This window comes from Dermacentor andersoni, chromosome 6, assembly GCF_023375885.2.
Source record: "Dermacentor andersoni chromosome 6, qqDerAnde1_hic_scaffold, whole genome shotgun sequence".
Lineage (NCBI taxonomy): Eukaryota > Metazoa > Arthropoda > Arachnida > Ixodida > Ixodidae > Dermacentor > Dermacentor andersoni.
Genome location: NC_092819.1, coordinates 9,642,980 through 9,659,822, shown reverse-complemented (window position 1 = coordinate 9,659,822; position 16,843 = coordinate 9,642,980). Strand labels below are relative to the sequence as shown.

Below are 16,843 nucleotides of genomic sequence, written 5' to 3'. Positions count from 1 at the left end.
TTTCAGGCTGTCGCAGGCACTACAGGGGAGATGAAGGCTTCGCCGGTGGTGTAAAAGATGTCAGTATGCACTCTTGATGAGCGCTAATCACTCATGAAAAGGTCACTTGAGGTTTCTCAGCTGGTAGGGAGGCCAAATGATGGCCGGGAATCCTTGACAGATGGCGAACGTGCGCTCTGTGAGAGTCGACAGCTACGTGTGTCTGGATTATATGGTCTCCCACGATGGCAATTGTTGCTGCTGTTGAGGTGCACCGAGGCAGCCCTAAACACGTGTGTAGGGCTTGACCTTGTATGCTCTCCAAAGCGCGAAAGTTCGTCTTGCATGCATTTGACAACACTGGTAGACTGTAATATAGGAGTATGAGAAACAATACCCTGTACTACTGCATCATAGAATGGACTGGTGTACCCCAGTTTTTCCTGCAGAGAAATTTGAATACCTGAGCAATGGCAACTAACTTCTTCAGATAGACGCAGTGAGGGCTCCACGAGAGGTTGTGGTCAGTGATGACGCCCAGAAAGCGTTGTGTCTTAACATAGGATGCAGCTTGACCAATGATTGAAACAGAATACAATGACATTTGTTTGAGCGTGAAACCAATTAATGCGCACTCTTCGGTAGACACACTGAGGCCTTGTTCTTGGAGATAAGATGCCATCATGGTTGCCGCCCGCTGAAGCCTGGCTCGTACCTGAGGGCGAGTCACCGCAGAGGCCCAGATGCAAATGTCGTTGGCGTATATTGAGACATGAACTGTCTGCGGTAAGTACTCCGCTAGTCCTACCAGGACGAGGTTGAACAAAATAGGGCTCAACACTCCACCCTGCGGCACACCACGGCAGATGTAATGGTTTGAAGTTGGGCCGGGTCGTCTTCGGTCTGTAAGAAAAAGCACCTCTCAGTCAAATAGTCCCGAATCCATTGATACATCCGGCCACCAACTCCAATAGCCTCAAGTGAGTTTAGTATGGCCACATGGGCGACGTTGTCGTATGATCCTTTTATATCTAGAAAAAGTGCCATTGATAGGGGCTGGAGGCTTTTTGATTTTGGACCCAGGTTACGATGTCAATGACATTGTCAATGGACGAGCAACCTCGACGAAAGCCCGTCATGGCGTCCGGATAGATGTTGAATCGTTCTAGGTACCATTCCAAGCGAGCAAGAATCATTCTTTCCATCACTTTTCCGACGCAGCTCAAAAGCCCAATCGGATGATATGATGAGAGCTCAAGCGGAGACTTTCCAGGTTTCAGAATGGGGATCAAGCGGCTCTATTTCCATTGTTTAGGAATGGTGCCATTCTGCCAAGACTCATTGTAGTAGTTGAGCAGCTCATCACATGCGTCATGTCCAAGGTGGCATAGGGCAGCATACGTGATGCCAAAGTGCAACAAAAGAGTGGCACCAAAACCAGCATTCTTGACACAAGGGATGCATATTCCCGAACGATCACTCAATCACGGCCTGATGTGTGGCACTCCATGCTGTGACCATAATCTCAAACGCTATAAACAATGCCATGTCCGTGGGACGTGAGTTTTCTTATTTTTGAGGCATTTTTCTCACTGAGGCACAGATAATGCAGCGCACTGCTGCGATCGGCGATCGTTGTTCGAAACGCGCATTCAGTTTGTGTTCAGTTTCGCCTCACGGGATTGACCTAGGCCACGCCGAGTCGTCAGGCGCGGGGAAGGCAAACTGAACACGCATTTCGAACAACAATCTACTATCTCCCCTAGTAGGTGTGCAAAGCCGTCGTCACATGTCAGTAGCAACATGCGTGCTGCTTCAAAGGGGCGATCAACAGACAAGATGGCGGCCATGACGTGTTTTCAGTGCACATGATCGCTTCCGGCGCTTGGTTGTTTTTGTAAACAAAAATGTCAACGGTCGCACAAGTGTAATGTGGCGGCATTTTTCGCAATTTTAGTGCAAAACAACACATTTGAGCACATTTTGGAGCCTGCTAGCCCTACGCGAGCAGGTAATATGCGGGGTTACGCTCTGGCAAATTTTGTTGATGCGGGATTGTAGTACAGCTACATTTCGTTGCTGAGAGGTACGAAATGCATTGAATCTTACGGGCGTTCGCCGGGGAAACGAAAATATTGTGTTACCGCGAGACTTTCATTGTTGCGGGATTTCATTATCACGGGTTTCGACTACAGTGTCGTTCTACTGCGGGCGACACTGTGCAAAAGATTGACTGGCTTCACTTAATTCGTACTGCCGATGCAAAGTTATCGCTGACACTGCATGAAGCCATACCTTTCATTGCCAACTCTCAAATCCAACAAAATTATTTTTTTTTTCCCATTCAAATTTGCTTTCTTCAATTGCCCGATAATCCAGAATATTTTGCAGCCTCTTCCTTGTAAGAAAAGTGAATCAGCGACTGTACTCATTTTCATAAAAGGTCAAATTTTGATACAATATTTCTATATAATGAAGCAAACTGCCGATTTTACCAACTTCATTACATTGAGGTTTAACTGTATTTCTGGATGTAATCAACCACAGACATGACGACTGATGGCAGCAATAGAGTTATGCCACAATGGCCTTAAAACAACTAAATTAAGTGTGTTTTGATAATTTGGTATGGTGTAACGTCCTCTAGCAGGGCTAGTCAGGTTAATGAGTTGGCTGTTTGATGGCTGATATGCCCATGTTTCGTTTGCTTAGAAAACAGCAACCTTTTGGACAAAGCAATTCATCACAGAAAAACAAACTGGTGAACTATGGTAATCTCAAGCAAACACTGGCTTGTTATGTGAAAATATCTTCATGTGGTTGCTGCTTTAGCTTGAAATCGTGTTACAACATTGTTTTGGCTGGGCTCAACCAAGGTATGTTGTGCCTTACGTGCTGATGAGGGTGAGGTCGTCCTGGCGAGTCCAGTGAGTGCCCCCAGCCTCTTTCCAGTTGAGGTAGTTGAGCCACTTGGTGCGACATTGCTTTTCTGAACGGCTGCCCACACGCTCTGCCACGGCTGTCCATGACAGGCCACCGCTCACCATTTCCCCAGGCAGTGCCCCGCTGAGGTCATATACAGCCTCCGCCAGTCGCCGTTCTTCGGCAGGCACCCACACCCCTGCATCAAGCATGCTTTACCATGATGATGAACTTAACTAATGCAATCCCAGTCATTGATCCAGCCAATAGCTCACTGAGAGTTACATAGCCAAGAAGCTTTTGGAGACAAGATCACCAAACTTTGGGAATGCGCAAGCTAGTGATGCATCTTAGACTAATTCAGAGTGTGCAAAACCACACAAAAGACAAGGAAATGCAGTCCAAAACATCGCTAAAGGATTGACACCTTAAAGGGTACCAATCTGACATCTGAAGAATTCTTTTTATACCTCATCAGTGACTGTTGTCCTTCTTGTTACACTCTACCTGACTGCCCAAGTGTTCATTGAACTCAATATGTTATCTAAAACACTGAGCACATGAAGAAAACTGAACTAAAAAGATTAGGTACTAGCGCATGCTAATAAGTTGTCCTTGTAAATTAACAGTGTGAAGTAGACAGGCTTAGAAGGGCGTGGAAAACACAGGGAGAAAATGTGATAGGCCAAGCTGTGGGATGCCAGGATAGGAATTCTATGACCATTCCGACCTTTAAAGTCAACAAGCGTCCCTTTAACAGTTTATCATCTCTAGAAGCAACAAACAGACAAAGGAATCCCAATACAGCTATATGCACTGTGCCACTGTGGATGACAAGGTGTACACCTAAAGGGAGAGGAGTGTAGCCCAAGGAGAAATCATTTTCTTAGTAGTTTTTTTTGTTAACACATTTAGACCCAAATCCAGGGGTGCAACTTTTATACAGGAATATACAATCACACGCTTCTAAGAACTATGCATTAGGAAGTAATTAAGCCTGAATAATTCATAGCGCTGTCCAGGTAACAGCACCTTGTGAAACAATGTGTCCTTACCTTGACGGCAGTTCTCTTTCATGAGCCGACACCTATCCTTTATAGATGCTGCACTCCGACCCAATGCATTTCCAATAACTCTCCAGTCATTTCCGTGGGCTGCTCGTAGCCTGCAGAGAAGGAAACCTTTACGCAGATGCAAAGCTCACTGTGACTTTCAAGTGCACTCCCAGAGACCAAGAATCAAGGCTTAATGTTTCAGCTAGTAAGCGGTGCATTCTGTGTAAAGGCCTCCATCACTATTTTGAGAGCTACTATGTTAAAATGTTAGGTCAGCTTTGCCACTGCCACATCAAGATATGGCCTCAGCACTGCCATGTATTCACAAGATTGGTGTTCACAAAATAGGTGTTCACAAGATAACTGTTCAAAAGATAGGTATTCACAAGATAGATAGCAGTAAGTGTTGCTTCACAAACTTTAACAGTATGGTCCATGTTTAAGGATAACTGCCATCTAGTACTTGGCTACTGATTACAGCTGAAACAAGGCACCAAGGTAAACACACATTCTTTTTTAATGCATAGATGTTAGCCTAATGCATCTTATAAGTATTTTTTTGTTCTCTTAATAATGTGTGAGATATCTTTACTGCCTGCCAAGTGTCTATACTGCACATAAAAACTGCCATAAACTGCCACAAACTGCCATATACTGCCATAAAAAAGATATTCAGCTGAAAATGGCTCAATACTGATACATAACATCTGTTATACGATTCTAAGGCAGGTCAACGAGTGCTTGGAAGATGGAGTGAATTCCAGAAGCTACCCTGTACATGAACAAGAACATGGCAATGACAAGAGCCCTTCCAAAAACATTGGCTTTTGAAAGTATTATAGAAAGTACACCTCAAAATAGGATGAACATAAGAAATCCACAAAATGCTAGTTAGCTAGCTGTTATGAGTGCCCCTACAATGCTGGCAGCGGCCGTGACCGTTGTGGCTGCCCTGTGGCACACAAACCTGCATCAGCTGAGTTTTCACCAAGCTCATGAAAATATACCGGGTTTTTTCTAGCTCCAGAAATGTTAAAGATTGCCTGTGAAAGATAGCCCAATCTTAACCCTCTATATAAATTACTCGATGAGGTGACCATTACTTCTATGAGAAATAAAAATGCTCAATTGAATAATTAACATAATTATGATAATTACAGCACATATACGGCACATATATAAATCTATTATTTATATCCACTGAGTTCACAAGTACCACTTGGAATGAATTAGCTGGACTGCACCAGTTTCAAGATATTAATTTTCAAAGTGTTTCGACGAAATGCACTGGCTTTCCAGTTGTTTCGTTGAAGAAAATGCTGTTTTATGCACCGAAGCACAAAAGTAACTGGAACACCAATGCATTTCATCGGAAACTTTGAAAATTAATATCTACGAACTGGTGCAGTCCAGAGAATTCGTTCCAAGTGGATATGCCTTGCGAACTCACCGGTCATAATTCATAGATTTATATACGTGCTGTCAGATAAAGAAAAAGCTAGCTGGGGTAATTAGGTCAATAATTTAATTAGGCATTTAGATTTCTCGTCGAAGTAATGGTCACCTTATTGAGTAATTCAAATCAAAGGTTAGAATTGTGCTCTCTGCCAGAGGTAATTAAAAAAAAATGTTTGACCTTCTAAAAAAAAGGAATATTAACTTGTTCGAACCAGAAATATTCACTTGTTCGAATGCTGTCAGTCATGTAGCAATCTTGCAAGCAAGATTGCCTAAGTGTGCATTGCTCTAAATTCTAACTAAAGATTATTCCATATGTTTGTATGCAGTCATTCACGTCAGCAGTATCACACTAGCATAAATCAACACCAGCACACAACTTGTTCTTTTCTCTGCAATTACTACCCTGAAAATGTGCCTTGAACTAAGTGTTCTGTATGAGTTACTTAAAGGAACATTAAAGGCAAATAGTAAGTCAAACTAAAGTGATAGATTAGCGCTCGAGAATCTCTAAGGCGTCAATATTATTGGAATCAGTGCCTTAATAATCGAGAAATTGAGGTAAATGCAGGACACGATTAGAGACTTCCCTGGGACATTCAAGTACTTGACCGATGACGAAGGCACTGCTCCTTTAAATTTTGTCACTAGTACTCAATCACTCGTTATAAAAACATAATTGGATTGCATTATAACATAAAAGAAAATGTCAGTTCTCCAGTTCTATATAAACTTTAGAAAAAAGAACTCATTGGCATTACACTTGACAACAATGCAGGCGGTCGAAAGGTTTCGTTTTTGCTCGACTCTGCACCACCCATGCTTTTGTGTTTCAGTAGTTTCGTTATAGCGTAGTGCTACGGTGGTTTTGCTGCCTTGCAAAACTCGCACAAACTGCAAGTAGCAGAGTATTCCACTTCCATGCGATGTCACGGAATGCTCAAATGGTCTGTGGCACTTGACCAAAAGCAGCTGCAGTGGAGAATCCACCACTCTTTCTTGGCTCGGTTTGTCCATGGCTGCACATTTGCGTTTTGTGGAAAAAAACATACCACCGTCTATCGGGCGATGTTTTACTCACCAACGGCAGCAAAGGGCGGTGATGGCATATGCAAGGTCACCACTCCCCATTGGGTGATGGGATATTTGAATTGCGATAAAGGTGTTTGGACCCTTTAGATGATATTTTGTTATAAATGAAGTCATTACTTCTGGAATGGTATTTAAACAGTCCACATCGACTTAGTATTTGCCTTTAGTGTCCCTTTAAGATATTTTCGCAACCCACCAGATTTGACCATCAAGAGTTTACGCTACGAAAGAAAACCCAACCCTATCATCTTTACAATGGTCTGTCAGTGGACTTCCCCGCATACAGGGCATGAAAAATGGTGCAACACTAGGCAAATCAGCAGCAAAGCACAGTTGACTAAATTTATCCCTTAGGCAGCACCGCATATGGTTGTAAGGAGCAGCTAAGAAGAGGAAATGTATGTTATACAAGTGTTTGTGTGTGTAAATTACTTTCTTCAAAGCCCTTGACAGTGACTCAGTCTTCAATAAATGAAGCACAGCTCGTTCAATCTCCTTCACTTAATGCCACGCTATGCTGTTGCATTCAGACAAGCACTTCAATTAGGAATAGTTTTTGAGGAAAAGGATACGAGTGCATGTGGCACTTGTAGATTTTTACCAGTGCATGATGTATGTACACTTCAATACTGTATAGAATTCACTGAAGAGTTTGAGCTCGAGTTACCATATTTCATTCGCTGAAGACTTCACATAACATCAGGTTGTGTTACAACCATGGTGATGTATTTTACAGTTTTGGAGCTTGAAAAGGTCTGTACCATGTTACATTTGATCTTATAATGTCTGTGCAAATAGAGCATTCTTTTTTTTGTGCATGGATTAAACTGCAGGTGAGAGTCAGACAATACTGGCACATTGACCTGACCATGCACAATCCAGTAATAGATAAGATCTGCAAGAATAAACTGCAAACAGTTTATTGAGAAAACTTGGCAATATTGAGGCCATTGGGTAAGAGTGTACAGGGTGCCTCAGCTTGCTGTTCGAAGTAGCCAGAAACAGGAGATAGCCTACGTACACCTTGAGCTGGTCCAGTTCTTCAGAGCTGTATTTGCCAATGTGATTCTTGTTGTCGTACATGCGGATGACACGTCGGTACACAGAGAACAGGGGTCGATTCAAGCCTTTGGCCACAGTGCGGTAGAAGTCCTTGCGCTCCTCCTTGGTCATCGAGAAGATCACTGTGGCTGGGTTGCCGATCTCACGCTCCTACACACATGGTTCTCTTGCTTAATGTTTATTGGTGCTGCTCAGTTCCCCATGACCAAGGGTCATATCATGCCCCTATCTCATGCACCCGTTATTAAATGCAGCATCATATCATACATTTAATATTGAACTGAACCAACTTGATAACCAGCGTCTTTATTAATGACACTATATGTTTATTGCACTTATTTACAATTATGCAGCTGCAGGAAATCGCTTTTGGAATTTCATTCCCTAGCAAAATGTGTATTAAAGATGCTAATTTATGTTTTCGTTGTGACTTCCAAGAGCTTAAGTATGCAACATTCCAGAACTACTGGAAACAGTTACTGAAGGCAGTCAAACACAGTTAAGCCATATGAGAGCAGTCCTTTTCTTTTCTCTCAGTGGCTTTTGCTATATGATGTGTTCCTGCAAGAACAGGCTGATCTATTAACAAATTGGTTGATTTATCAATTGAACCAACAAACTTGGTGAGAAGTGCTATACCTATGGTCTTTGGTAATCAGAAAACTTGTTTTCAACTACCTCCAATGTTTATATGTATACATGTGCATATATAAGCCAGTCAGATTGCTAGTGCTCAAAGTGAGCTCATGAACATTTCAAATTTATTTCAGTATTGGACAATTTGATGTGGCATGTTCAAATCAACAATTTGAGCAAGCCAAGTACTATTACTGCAGGGCAGTGAAACCCGGTTATAATAAACTTGTGTACAATGACTTATGACCTATATCAGATTGCCACAAATCTATGGGCCTTAGACTCACATTACATAACAACATTGATGCACCAACCAGGCTAGGCAACAACATAGCTAAGGACACCTCCCCGATCTTATGCTTACACACAGAATCCAACACATCACATGGCACAACTCCCAAGTTAACCTCGGTAGCGACCATTACATTATTACCATCAAACTACAATTTCAACAAAAACCTTTTGCACCCAAACACATAAGCCTTACCAATTGGGACAATTTTCGAGAAGCCCGCCAGATATCCGCTCCCACAAACATTCAAGACATCTCAGAATGGGTTCAGCAACTACACTAAGACGCCCAGACGCACAATACCACTCTGCCCCCCAAAACCCCTCTCACTACGGTTGATTCCAAGCTTCTACACATGTGGGAAGCCAAATAGTCTTTTCTCAAATGGTGGAAGAGGCGACGGCACAACCAAAGACTACGACTCAGAATTTTCAAATTAGACCTCCAGATCCAAGAGCACGCCACACAATTGGCCTGCCAGCAGTGGGGCCAGGTATGTGACAGCATGCATGATAACCTCGATAAAAAGTGCACATGGCAACTCTCGCGACAGTTATTAGACTCTAACACATCGCGCATACACCACAACCACAGCATAAACAATCTCAACGGACTCTTCAACGACCTCCGCCATAAACATCTGCCTCCCGCTCAGCGGTATGACATGCCAAAGTACACTGACAAACTCAACGAGCTACTAAGCGCCGCTATCACGGAAGCAGAGCTTTGCCATGCCCTTGCCACCCTGCGCACAATGTCAGCACCAGGCCCTGACCTTATTAACAACAAAATACTCCGCAATCTAGATGACAACGCCGTCACAGCCATCATGGCGTACTTCAATCACTGCTTTGACACTGGCACCCTCCCTAGTTCGTGGAAAAATGCCAGGATAATTTTTATCCTAAAGCCAAACAAACCAGTGAACACTTCTAATCTCAGGCCTATATCACTAACTTCTTGTCTAGGTAAAACACTCGAACATTAAAATCGACTCAGTAAATACATGGAAGACAACAATCTTTATCCATCAGAAATGGTAGGTTTTCGAAAATCTCTCTCATGCCAAGATATCATGCTTTGAATGAAGCATGAGATCATTACACCCAATAGCAGTCTAGATAAGCAAGCAATTCTCAGTCTGGACCTTTACGGAGCCTTCAATAACGTTTCACTTTCTACCATCCCCCGGGAGCTTAATCTCATTGGGGTTGGCGGAAAGACATATGACTACATACGTACCTTCTTAGCCAACCGTACCGCAACCATACACATAGGCACAGAGCAATCCCCTTCATACGCTTTAGGTAGCTACGGCACGCCCCAAGGCTCAGTGCTCTCTCCTTTTCTTCTTAATCTTTCTATGATGCCGATGGCGTGAGCATTGTGATCTATTCCTGATCTCAAGTTTTCGCTCTACGCCGACGACATCACTCTTTGGACGACTGGCGGCTCCGATGGAGAGATTCAATATGCCCTACAGGCCGCAGCAGATGCCACTGTGGCTCATGCTGGGGCTATGAATCTCACATGCTCCCTTCAAAAATCCGAGCTGCTACTTCTGCCAACCCACCGGGGGGTCGAAAAGCACGTCTAGTATACAGGTCATTCTAAACAACATCCCTGTTACTAGAGTGGACAGGCTCCGGGTGCTCAGTTTACAGATACAAAGCAACCGGCTCAACACATATACCCTGCATACACTCTGCACCACAGCTGATCACACCCTGCGCCTTCTAGGGCGAGTCTCCAATAAACATGGCAGACTAAAGGAGGCCATACTTTTCCACTTGGTCCAGGCCTTCGTTATCAATAAGATTACATTCACAACACCATATCTACATTTTCTTAAATCAGTATCAGAGAAGATCAACACTCTTTTACGCAAAGTATATAAGTTCGCTCGGGGGTCCCCATACGTACCTCCACTGAAAGGCTAATGCTTAATGGCACCTTCAACACACTTACTGAACTTGCAGAAGCCCACCTCACATCCCAGTATAGCAGACTTTTTAACACTGCAACAGGTCGACACATTCTACAAACACTTTCTATCACTCAGGCACCCATCGTCAAGACTAAATACATCATTCCACATCGCATACACGAGAACCTCTGCATCCCCCTACTCCCTAAAAACATGCACCCTGTGCACCACAAACAGTGCAGGAGGCAGCGAGCAAAAGCTCTCCAAGAACAATTCTCCACCTCAAAAGACGTACTCTATGTTGATGCCACTGAATATGGGAACAGAAATCATTATGCAATATCAGTCATTAACTCTCACGGCCAGGTCGCTGCTGCCGCCTCCATTCCTCGCTCTTCCTCGGCAGAGGTGGAGGAGGCGGCCATAGTCCTTGCCCCCACAATCCCAAATTCATCAGTTATCGTTAGCGACTCCAAAGCAGCCATACATAACTTCGGAGCAGGCAGGGTTTCTAAGCCAGCCCTTTCCCTCCTTTTGGCCCATCCTTTCCATCAAACTGTGGCATTAATTGGGACTCCCACGCATGCGGGCTTTGCCAAAAACGAGGCGGCTCATGCCAGTGCCCGAGGATTTACAGTCCGGGTTCAGGCATCACATGTGTATGATCTTGCCACGGAGCAGGCGCCGTTTACAGCACGGGATCGGCTTATTACCTACCATGACATTTGCACACACTACCGATCAGACCGTTTAACCTTTCTGCCACTCATGGGCAAATCCCTGTGCAGGTGTGAAGTTCCTCCCCCTACCTTTTATTCCGTTGCCCTCTTCCCTTTAATGAGGGATAGACAAAGTTTTTCATCATACATCATCATCGCAGGTCTAAGATTCAAGATGTCACTTTTCATAAACAGCGTAGCGGATAAGACCATGCATAAGTTCAACAGATAAGACTAGTTGCCTGACTAAGGAATGTTGTTATAGGTTCACTTCATGTACTCTAACATCCCTTCTGTACTTTGTTGTCAATAACGTGTTGTCTGAATAAGTCTGGTGAGTGCAGCAAACTGGGTTTGTGCTTCCATTCTGTTGACTCAAGCCAACGTACCAGGCAGAGTCATACACATGACAGTCACATTGATAAATGAGAGTGCGGGAAGTCGCCCATAATGCACACACGCATAGTTGTTGAGACATCTCAATCATCATAATCTAAGCATGTTGCTGCATACTTGGAGAGGTGGTGGTGCTTTTTTGTACCCTAGGCTTCCATCTTTTCTTTTTATTGCGATAGCAATTATAAGGACACTCCAAGCATATTTCTGCCATAGGCGTTGCTGTGAGGTTCTGTATAATGTCCAAGGGCAAAAAATATCATTGCTGCATGCCATGTGCTGTATGTGCAAGTGAAAGCAGGTGATGGTTAGCAGGAGATCGCGGCTCAATCTTGCACACCTAAGGGAGCAAAGCGGGGAGGAAGCGCGCCGTCTTTTGTTGCATGCAGGGCCTCATGGGGAGGTAGGGAGGGGCGCGCGTTTTACTCCGGGCTACCCGTGCAGCCGTGTGTGCCGGCCTGGGCCGCTGCATCTTGAAAGCCATCTGTGACAGGGACAGAATCCACCATGCGCTATGTTTCCGCAGCTTAGTGCATGTTGATGCGAGAGGCAGCAAAAAGGTCAATTCGCCTGCTGCTGCTGCCAAGCTTGATCACTCCAGCGTTTTGACAGCGAGTTCCCACAGTGATCGAGTGATATGTGTTCATGTTTGCTAGTGCATGCGTGACACCATGCTTGTTAGTTTAGTTAGTGTGCCTCTGCCTAAAAGTTTATATGGCCGGTAAAACTACGATCCTCACTTCGTATAGCTGTCCACTAATTTTCTATTGCAATTGATGCTTCACCTTTTGGGTGAAACTGCAACTTTTTTTTTTTCATTGTGAAACCAAGGCTTAATTTACTATAGTCGAGCAGTTGTCAGCCCTCTCACAGACTGAGGGATGAGGGGTGGGGGGAGAGGAAGTGCCCCCTTGCAATGAAACCTGTGGCCCCCCGCATACCTTCCAGGTTCTGGAGTCACTGGCGACATATCTAGGCAAGATTTCAACACAGCAACTTTCTGCGCATAACCACCACGTGACATGACATACTGAAAAAATTGGCATGTCCTACCTCACAGTACTTCTGTATATTACTTTGCAGAATTTCTGTCTCTTCCTTGGAGAACATGCCTTGTTTCCAAGAGTGGCCTGAAAGATTCAGTAGTATGGAATGAGTAGTCTACATGACAAAATTCTGTTGTGTGAGCTAAAGGTATGTGTTTCTTACCTTTGATATGGAAATTAGTCTTGTCTTCCTTTGTAGTGAACCAATTCTGGTTGACATCGGTCGAAGAAGATGTAGTGGTAGGGTGGGACAAAGTCTGTAACCAAGATTACCAAGGCTCACCACCCGTCGTATTCACAAAAAAATCGCCGGCATTAAAGAGAAGGCTCTAAGCTTTATCTTGGGGCCAACTCTGATTTTTCCATGCAAATATACTATGTACATGTGAAAAGCAGAAAAACTTGCATTATACAACTGCTGTACCTACTTGAATAAACTTTGTTTCATTTAAGAGACAGAGAGCCAAGTTCTGCTAAATGTTGGAAACAAAATTTAGATTTAGAACCAAAAATAATTTATAGCGAATCCATAAATTAAAAAAAAAATTTAAGCACGAAGTTAACAACTGTAATTCCGCACCAAAAGCAGTTCACTACGACTGTATTTGTTAAGTCATCTGAAGCAAAAAGGTATGATGTTAGTCCACAGCAGAACTTGTAAAAACAAAGTTACAATTTCACATGGGCTGTAAACCATGTGAAATATTAAATGGTTTACACAAGTTCTGAAAATGCCTAACTCACAAATTAGCAGTATATTTACTTTTATGTACCCAAGATGTTGCAATACATGCATTTTACAGAACAGTAATATGCACTGTTTTTATTGCTGAGTTACAGAGTTGTAAACTTGAGGCTTCATTTTAATAAATTTTTCTGATTCAAAATAATCTTTCGTTAAAAAATTGATGGCCTAAATAAAAGATCTGCTCCCAATGACCAGTATATCTGCACTTTTTCTTTTAAACACAACAAACATCAACAACATTGATTCAGTGGATGCTAAACAAAATGAATTCTCTGTTCCTATGTAAAAGTACCAACAGGGGTTAATTCTGAAGATAAATTTTTCTCCTGTCCATTGGTAATGCTATGTACAGATTTGTACACATTCTACAAATGTAATCGTTATAGCATATTTGTTCAGAACTAGGGATTTTTGCTCAGTTTACCCCAATTGGCAATCATCCTACTGCTTTGGCAATCTGCACATTTTCAGTGCCATCTGACGAGAGGAGCATCAGTTATGCCCCAAAACAAACAGCATGGTCACACCTGTGGGGGCGTAAGCAGGTAAGCGTGAATAAAAAAAAAAAATTTCTGCTTTTCTTATTACCCTGCGGTGTTCATAATTCGTCAAATTTTTGAGACCGTACATATGACAAAGTATATTGCCTTGCTCCTAAGAGCACTCTGGTAGCAGCATAATTAATGCATGGTCACAAATGTGTACAAAGCATGATAATAAACGTGAAGTGACCCCCCTTCCCGCTGGTCCTCGTGCAATAACCGACCGCATGCACTGGTTCTTTCTTTTTTTCCTCCTCAGAGTCCTGTCCGTACCCTGTGCAACATGCTATAAAAAAAAGTCTCATGATGATACTAAATGACACTGATAGAAGACTTTACTTCTGGTAACCTATGAGATTTAGGTAAGTGACGAAGATGAGGTTGGCCAAGAAAGACTCAATTCCCAGCATTCTGCCTGCAAAGCTGAAAACAAGCTGCCAGATTCATTACTAAAAAAAAGACCTGACAATGTTCAGATGAAGTTCCAATAGAGAAGGAAACAATATTTTCCTCCGCCTAAGCCAGAGTTCTCACTGACAGCAAAATGAATCCTGCATTCCATACAACTACTTTGAAAGGTAAGTGCCCGAATCTGTTTTTGAGTACATCGCAGGGCAAACGGTCACAGCATCGAGACATTTCTAAATGTCAGAACATCTCAAGAAATAGGAAGGCTCTTTATTGTATATCAAGGATTATTCAGATGGACAGAGGACAAAGCTTCTAGACTTGATGCACATCTAACTACAGATTGCAGAGGCACTCATTACATCTGTGCCAAGCACAAGTAACCATGGAAAATGATCAGATGAGATTCAAGACCTGCCACCTGAACTTCTCTAAGATAAGATGCATTCAGCAGCTCAACATAGATGCCCAGTATAATGCTGTTGAGCACTGGCATAAAGCTCAGGGAGCAAGTAGATTCGTCCAGATGGAATTGTGAAAGATGCAATGGCTGGTCTAAATCTCTTTGCATTAAGTGCCATGTGCTACTGTGCTTCACCAAAAAAGTGGAGCTGCTTTTTCCCACTTCACGACTAAAATGACTATGCCGGTTTCGTGAGCATTAAGATGCCTTGTGCAATATTGTGTACACTCAATGAAAAAAGAAACATTTTTTTTGTCTTAACAATCTCATCCTTTGCTTCTGTAAAAAAAAATGTACTGCGAATTTCAGGAAATGAGAAACGGAAACACGCTGCATGTTTCATGTGCTAGCTTGCACTGGTGAGCTAATCAAGGCTTGTGAAGTATAGCAGAGCCCCTCCCAGTTAGCTTTTTCAATGGACAGCAGGAGCAGGATGTAGTGGCTTAAAAAATGAATTTCAGAGACATGTTATTAAAATCACAAGGACTAATAACCAGGAAACAGTGTCATCGAAGGATGTCTTAAAATCCTCTACAAAATATGAGGCAGTGCTAACTTAGGCCTCGACAAATGGAGCATTTAGACCTCTCCTTTTCTGGTCCCTGTAGTGTGCTACTGAGGGGATGTTCACAAAAACTTAAAAGTTAACCCTAATCACAGCTCACTCTGCCATGGCTGACACGTGACATGGTACAGGTCAGTGTGAGTGTTTTCTGAATAAAGTCGCACCAAGTAGCTCATGCTTACCTCATTAAAGTTGATGAGTGGAACACCTGGCTCCAACGGCAGGATGCTGTTTTCACCTGAAAGCAAGAGTCCAGCAATAGAGATTGCGAACGCAAGATGATAATAGGAACAGACTGAATATGTATAATATAGCCAAATCAACACAGCATAATCATCATTTAATTAACAAGCACACGAAGCATGCACATAGGTGAAGACTTTAGGAGATAGCGAAAGAATTCATGTTATGAATGTAGAACCGAGTTCAATGTATTCACTATAAAGGGCTTTCTCCGAGATATGCTTAGGTTACTCGCACAGATCCTTGCAAAAATGTTTGTTCAAAAATACAACAAATAATGTGGACTATGCATTATGAAAAAAATATTTTACACAATTTTGAAATCATGCAAATTTCATCCAGCATCTGTTCATTAATATAATTAAACCTTCAAACTTTAAATTTAAGTTTCATCTTACTCAAGAATTTTGCACTAGTATCAAGAACAAAGAGATGCAAGATTGCACAATCAGGAATCTACAGACCTCTACATGTATGTGACTGTTACCTACAGCAACTTATTTATTAGATAAGCATTGCAAACAAGAACCAGATACAGTAAACTGAGGCCAGCGCAACCTTTCACGCACTAACCTGGACAACCACACAGTAATTGAAGCTCTTCAAAGCTAGAAATGCCAAAACAAAAGAAAAGGGACAGTAACTCTTACAGGAAAAATTGAATTTACGCTGCTTACACATAGCATGATGCCACCCCAACAGTTCAACCTTTATCTGCAGAAGACAGAGAAAAGTGCTGAACACATTACATGTTCTGTGCTTGCTATATGGCGAGACGCACAGCACTGGGCAGAAATAATTACATTTTCATAGTCCACTGCATATAGTTTTGCACATTTCAATACAGACAGTCAGAGGGCTTTATTGGCCTCGAGCTCCACCACTAGAAAAGCTGGCGCCACCGTCGGCTGCTTTGGGAGCGCCGAAGCGAGCTGAAAACGAGAGTTTAAATTCCCTCGTAAGCTGCGGTCCTCATTTAGTGGCGAGATTTTCCCGCTTCGAGTGTCTCCTTTAAAACGATTGAAAGTACTACAATAGGTAGTGGCTGCCTTTGAAGGCGCGCAACATGGTAGGCTACTGCTCGGTGCCGCAGTGCCGGACGTACGCAACGAAGCCCGGTGTCAGCCTTATTCATACGCAGCCGCAGGACAAGAAGCTGTGTGAAGCTTGGCTCGCGAAACATAAAACCGGCAGACAGCCATCGACTACAAATCGAGTATGCAGCAAGCACAGTCACGAGGATATTCTGCTACGGCACCGGGACTATGATGTTCGGAAAACGCACACTGA

General features: G+C 43.0%; 1 protein-coding gene across 4 annotated transcripts in view; it reads right to left on the bottom strand.

Moving 5' to 3' along the window:
* LOC126521667 (cyclin-D-binding Myb-like transcription factor 1) overlaps positions 1-16,843 on the bottom strand; it is a 93,027-nt gene that overhangs the window by 54,237 nt on the left and 21,947 nt on the right. For all 4 annotated transcript variants that reach the window (XM_055065802.2, XM_050170392.2, XM_055065803.2 and 1 more), the window contains exons 4-9: positions 15,493-15,548; positions 12,748-12,841; positions 12,592-12,668; positions 7,528-7,718; positions 3,957-4,066; positions 2,872-3,100 (exon numbers count right to left, since the gene is read on the bottom strand). In XM_055065802.2, the coding sequence (XP_054921777.1) occupies positions 2,872-3,100; positions 3,957-4,066; positions 7,528-7,718; positions 12,592-12,668; positions 12,748-12,841; positions 15,493-15,548 (757 nt within the window). The remainder of the gene's footprint in view (positions 1-2,871; positions 3,101-3,956; positions 4,067-7,527; positions 7,719-12,591; positions 12,669-12,747; positions 12,842-15,492; positions 15,549-16,843) is intronic.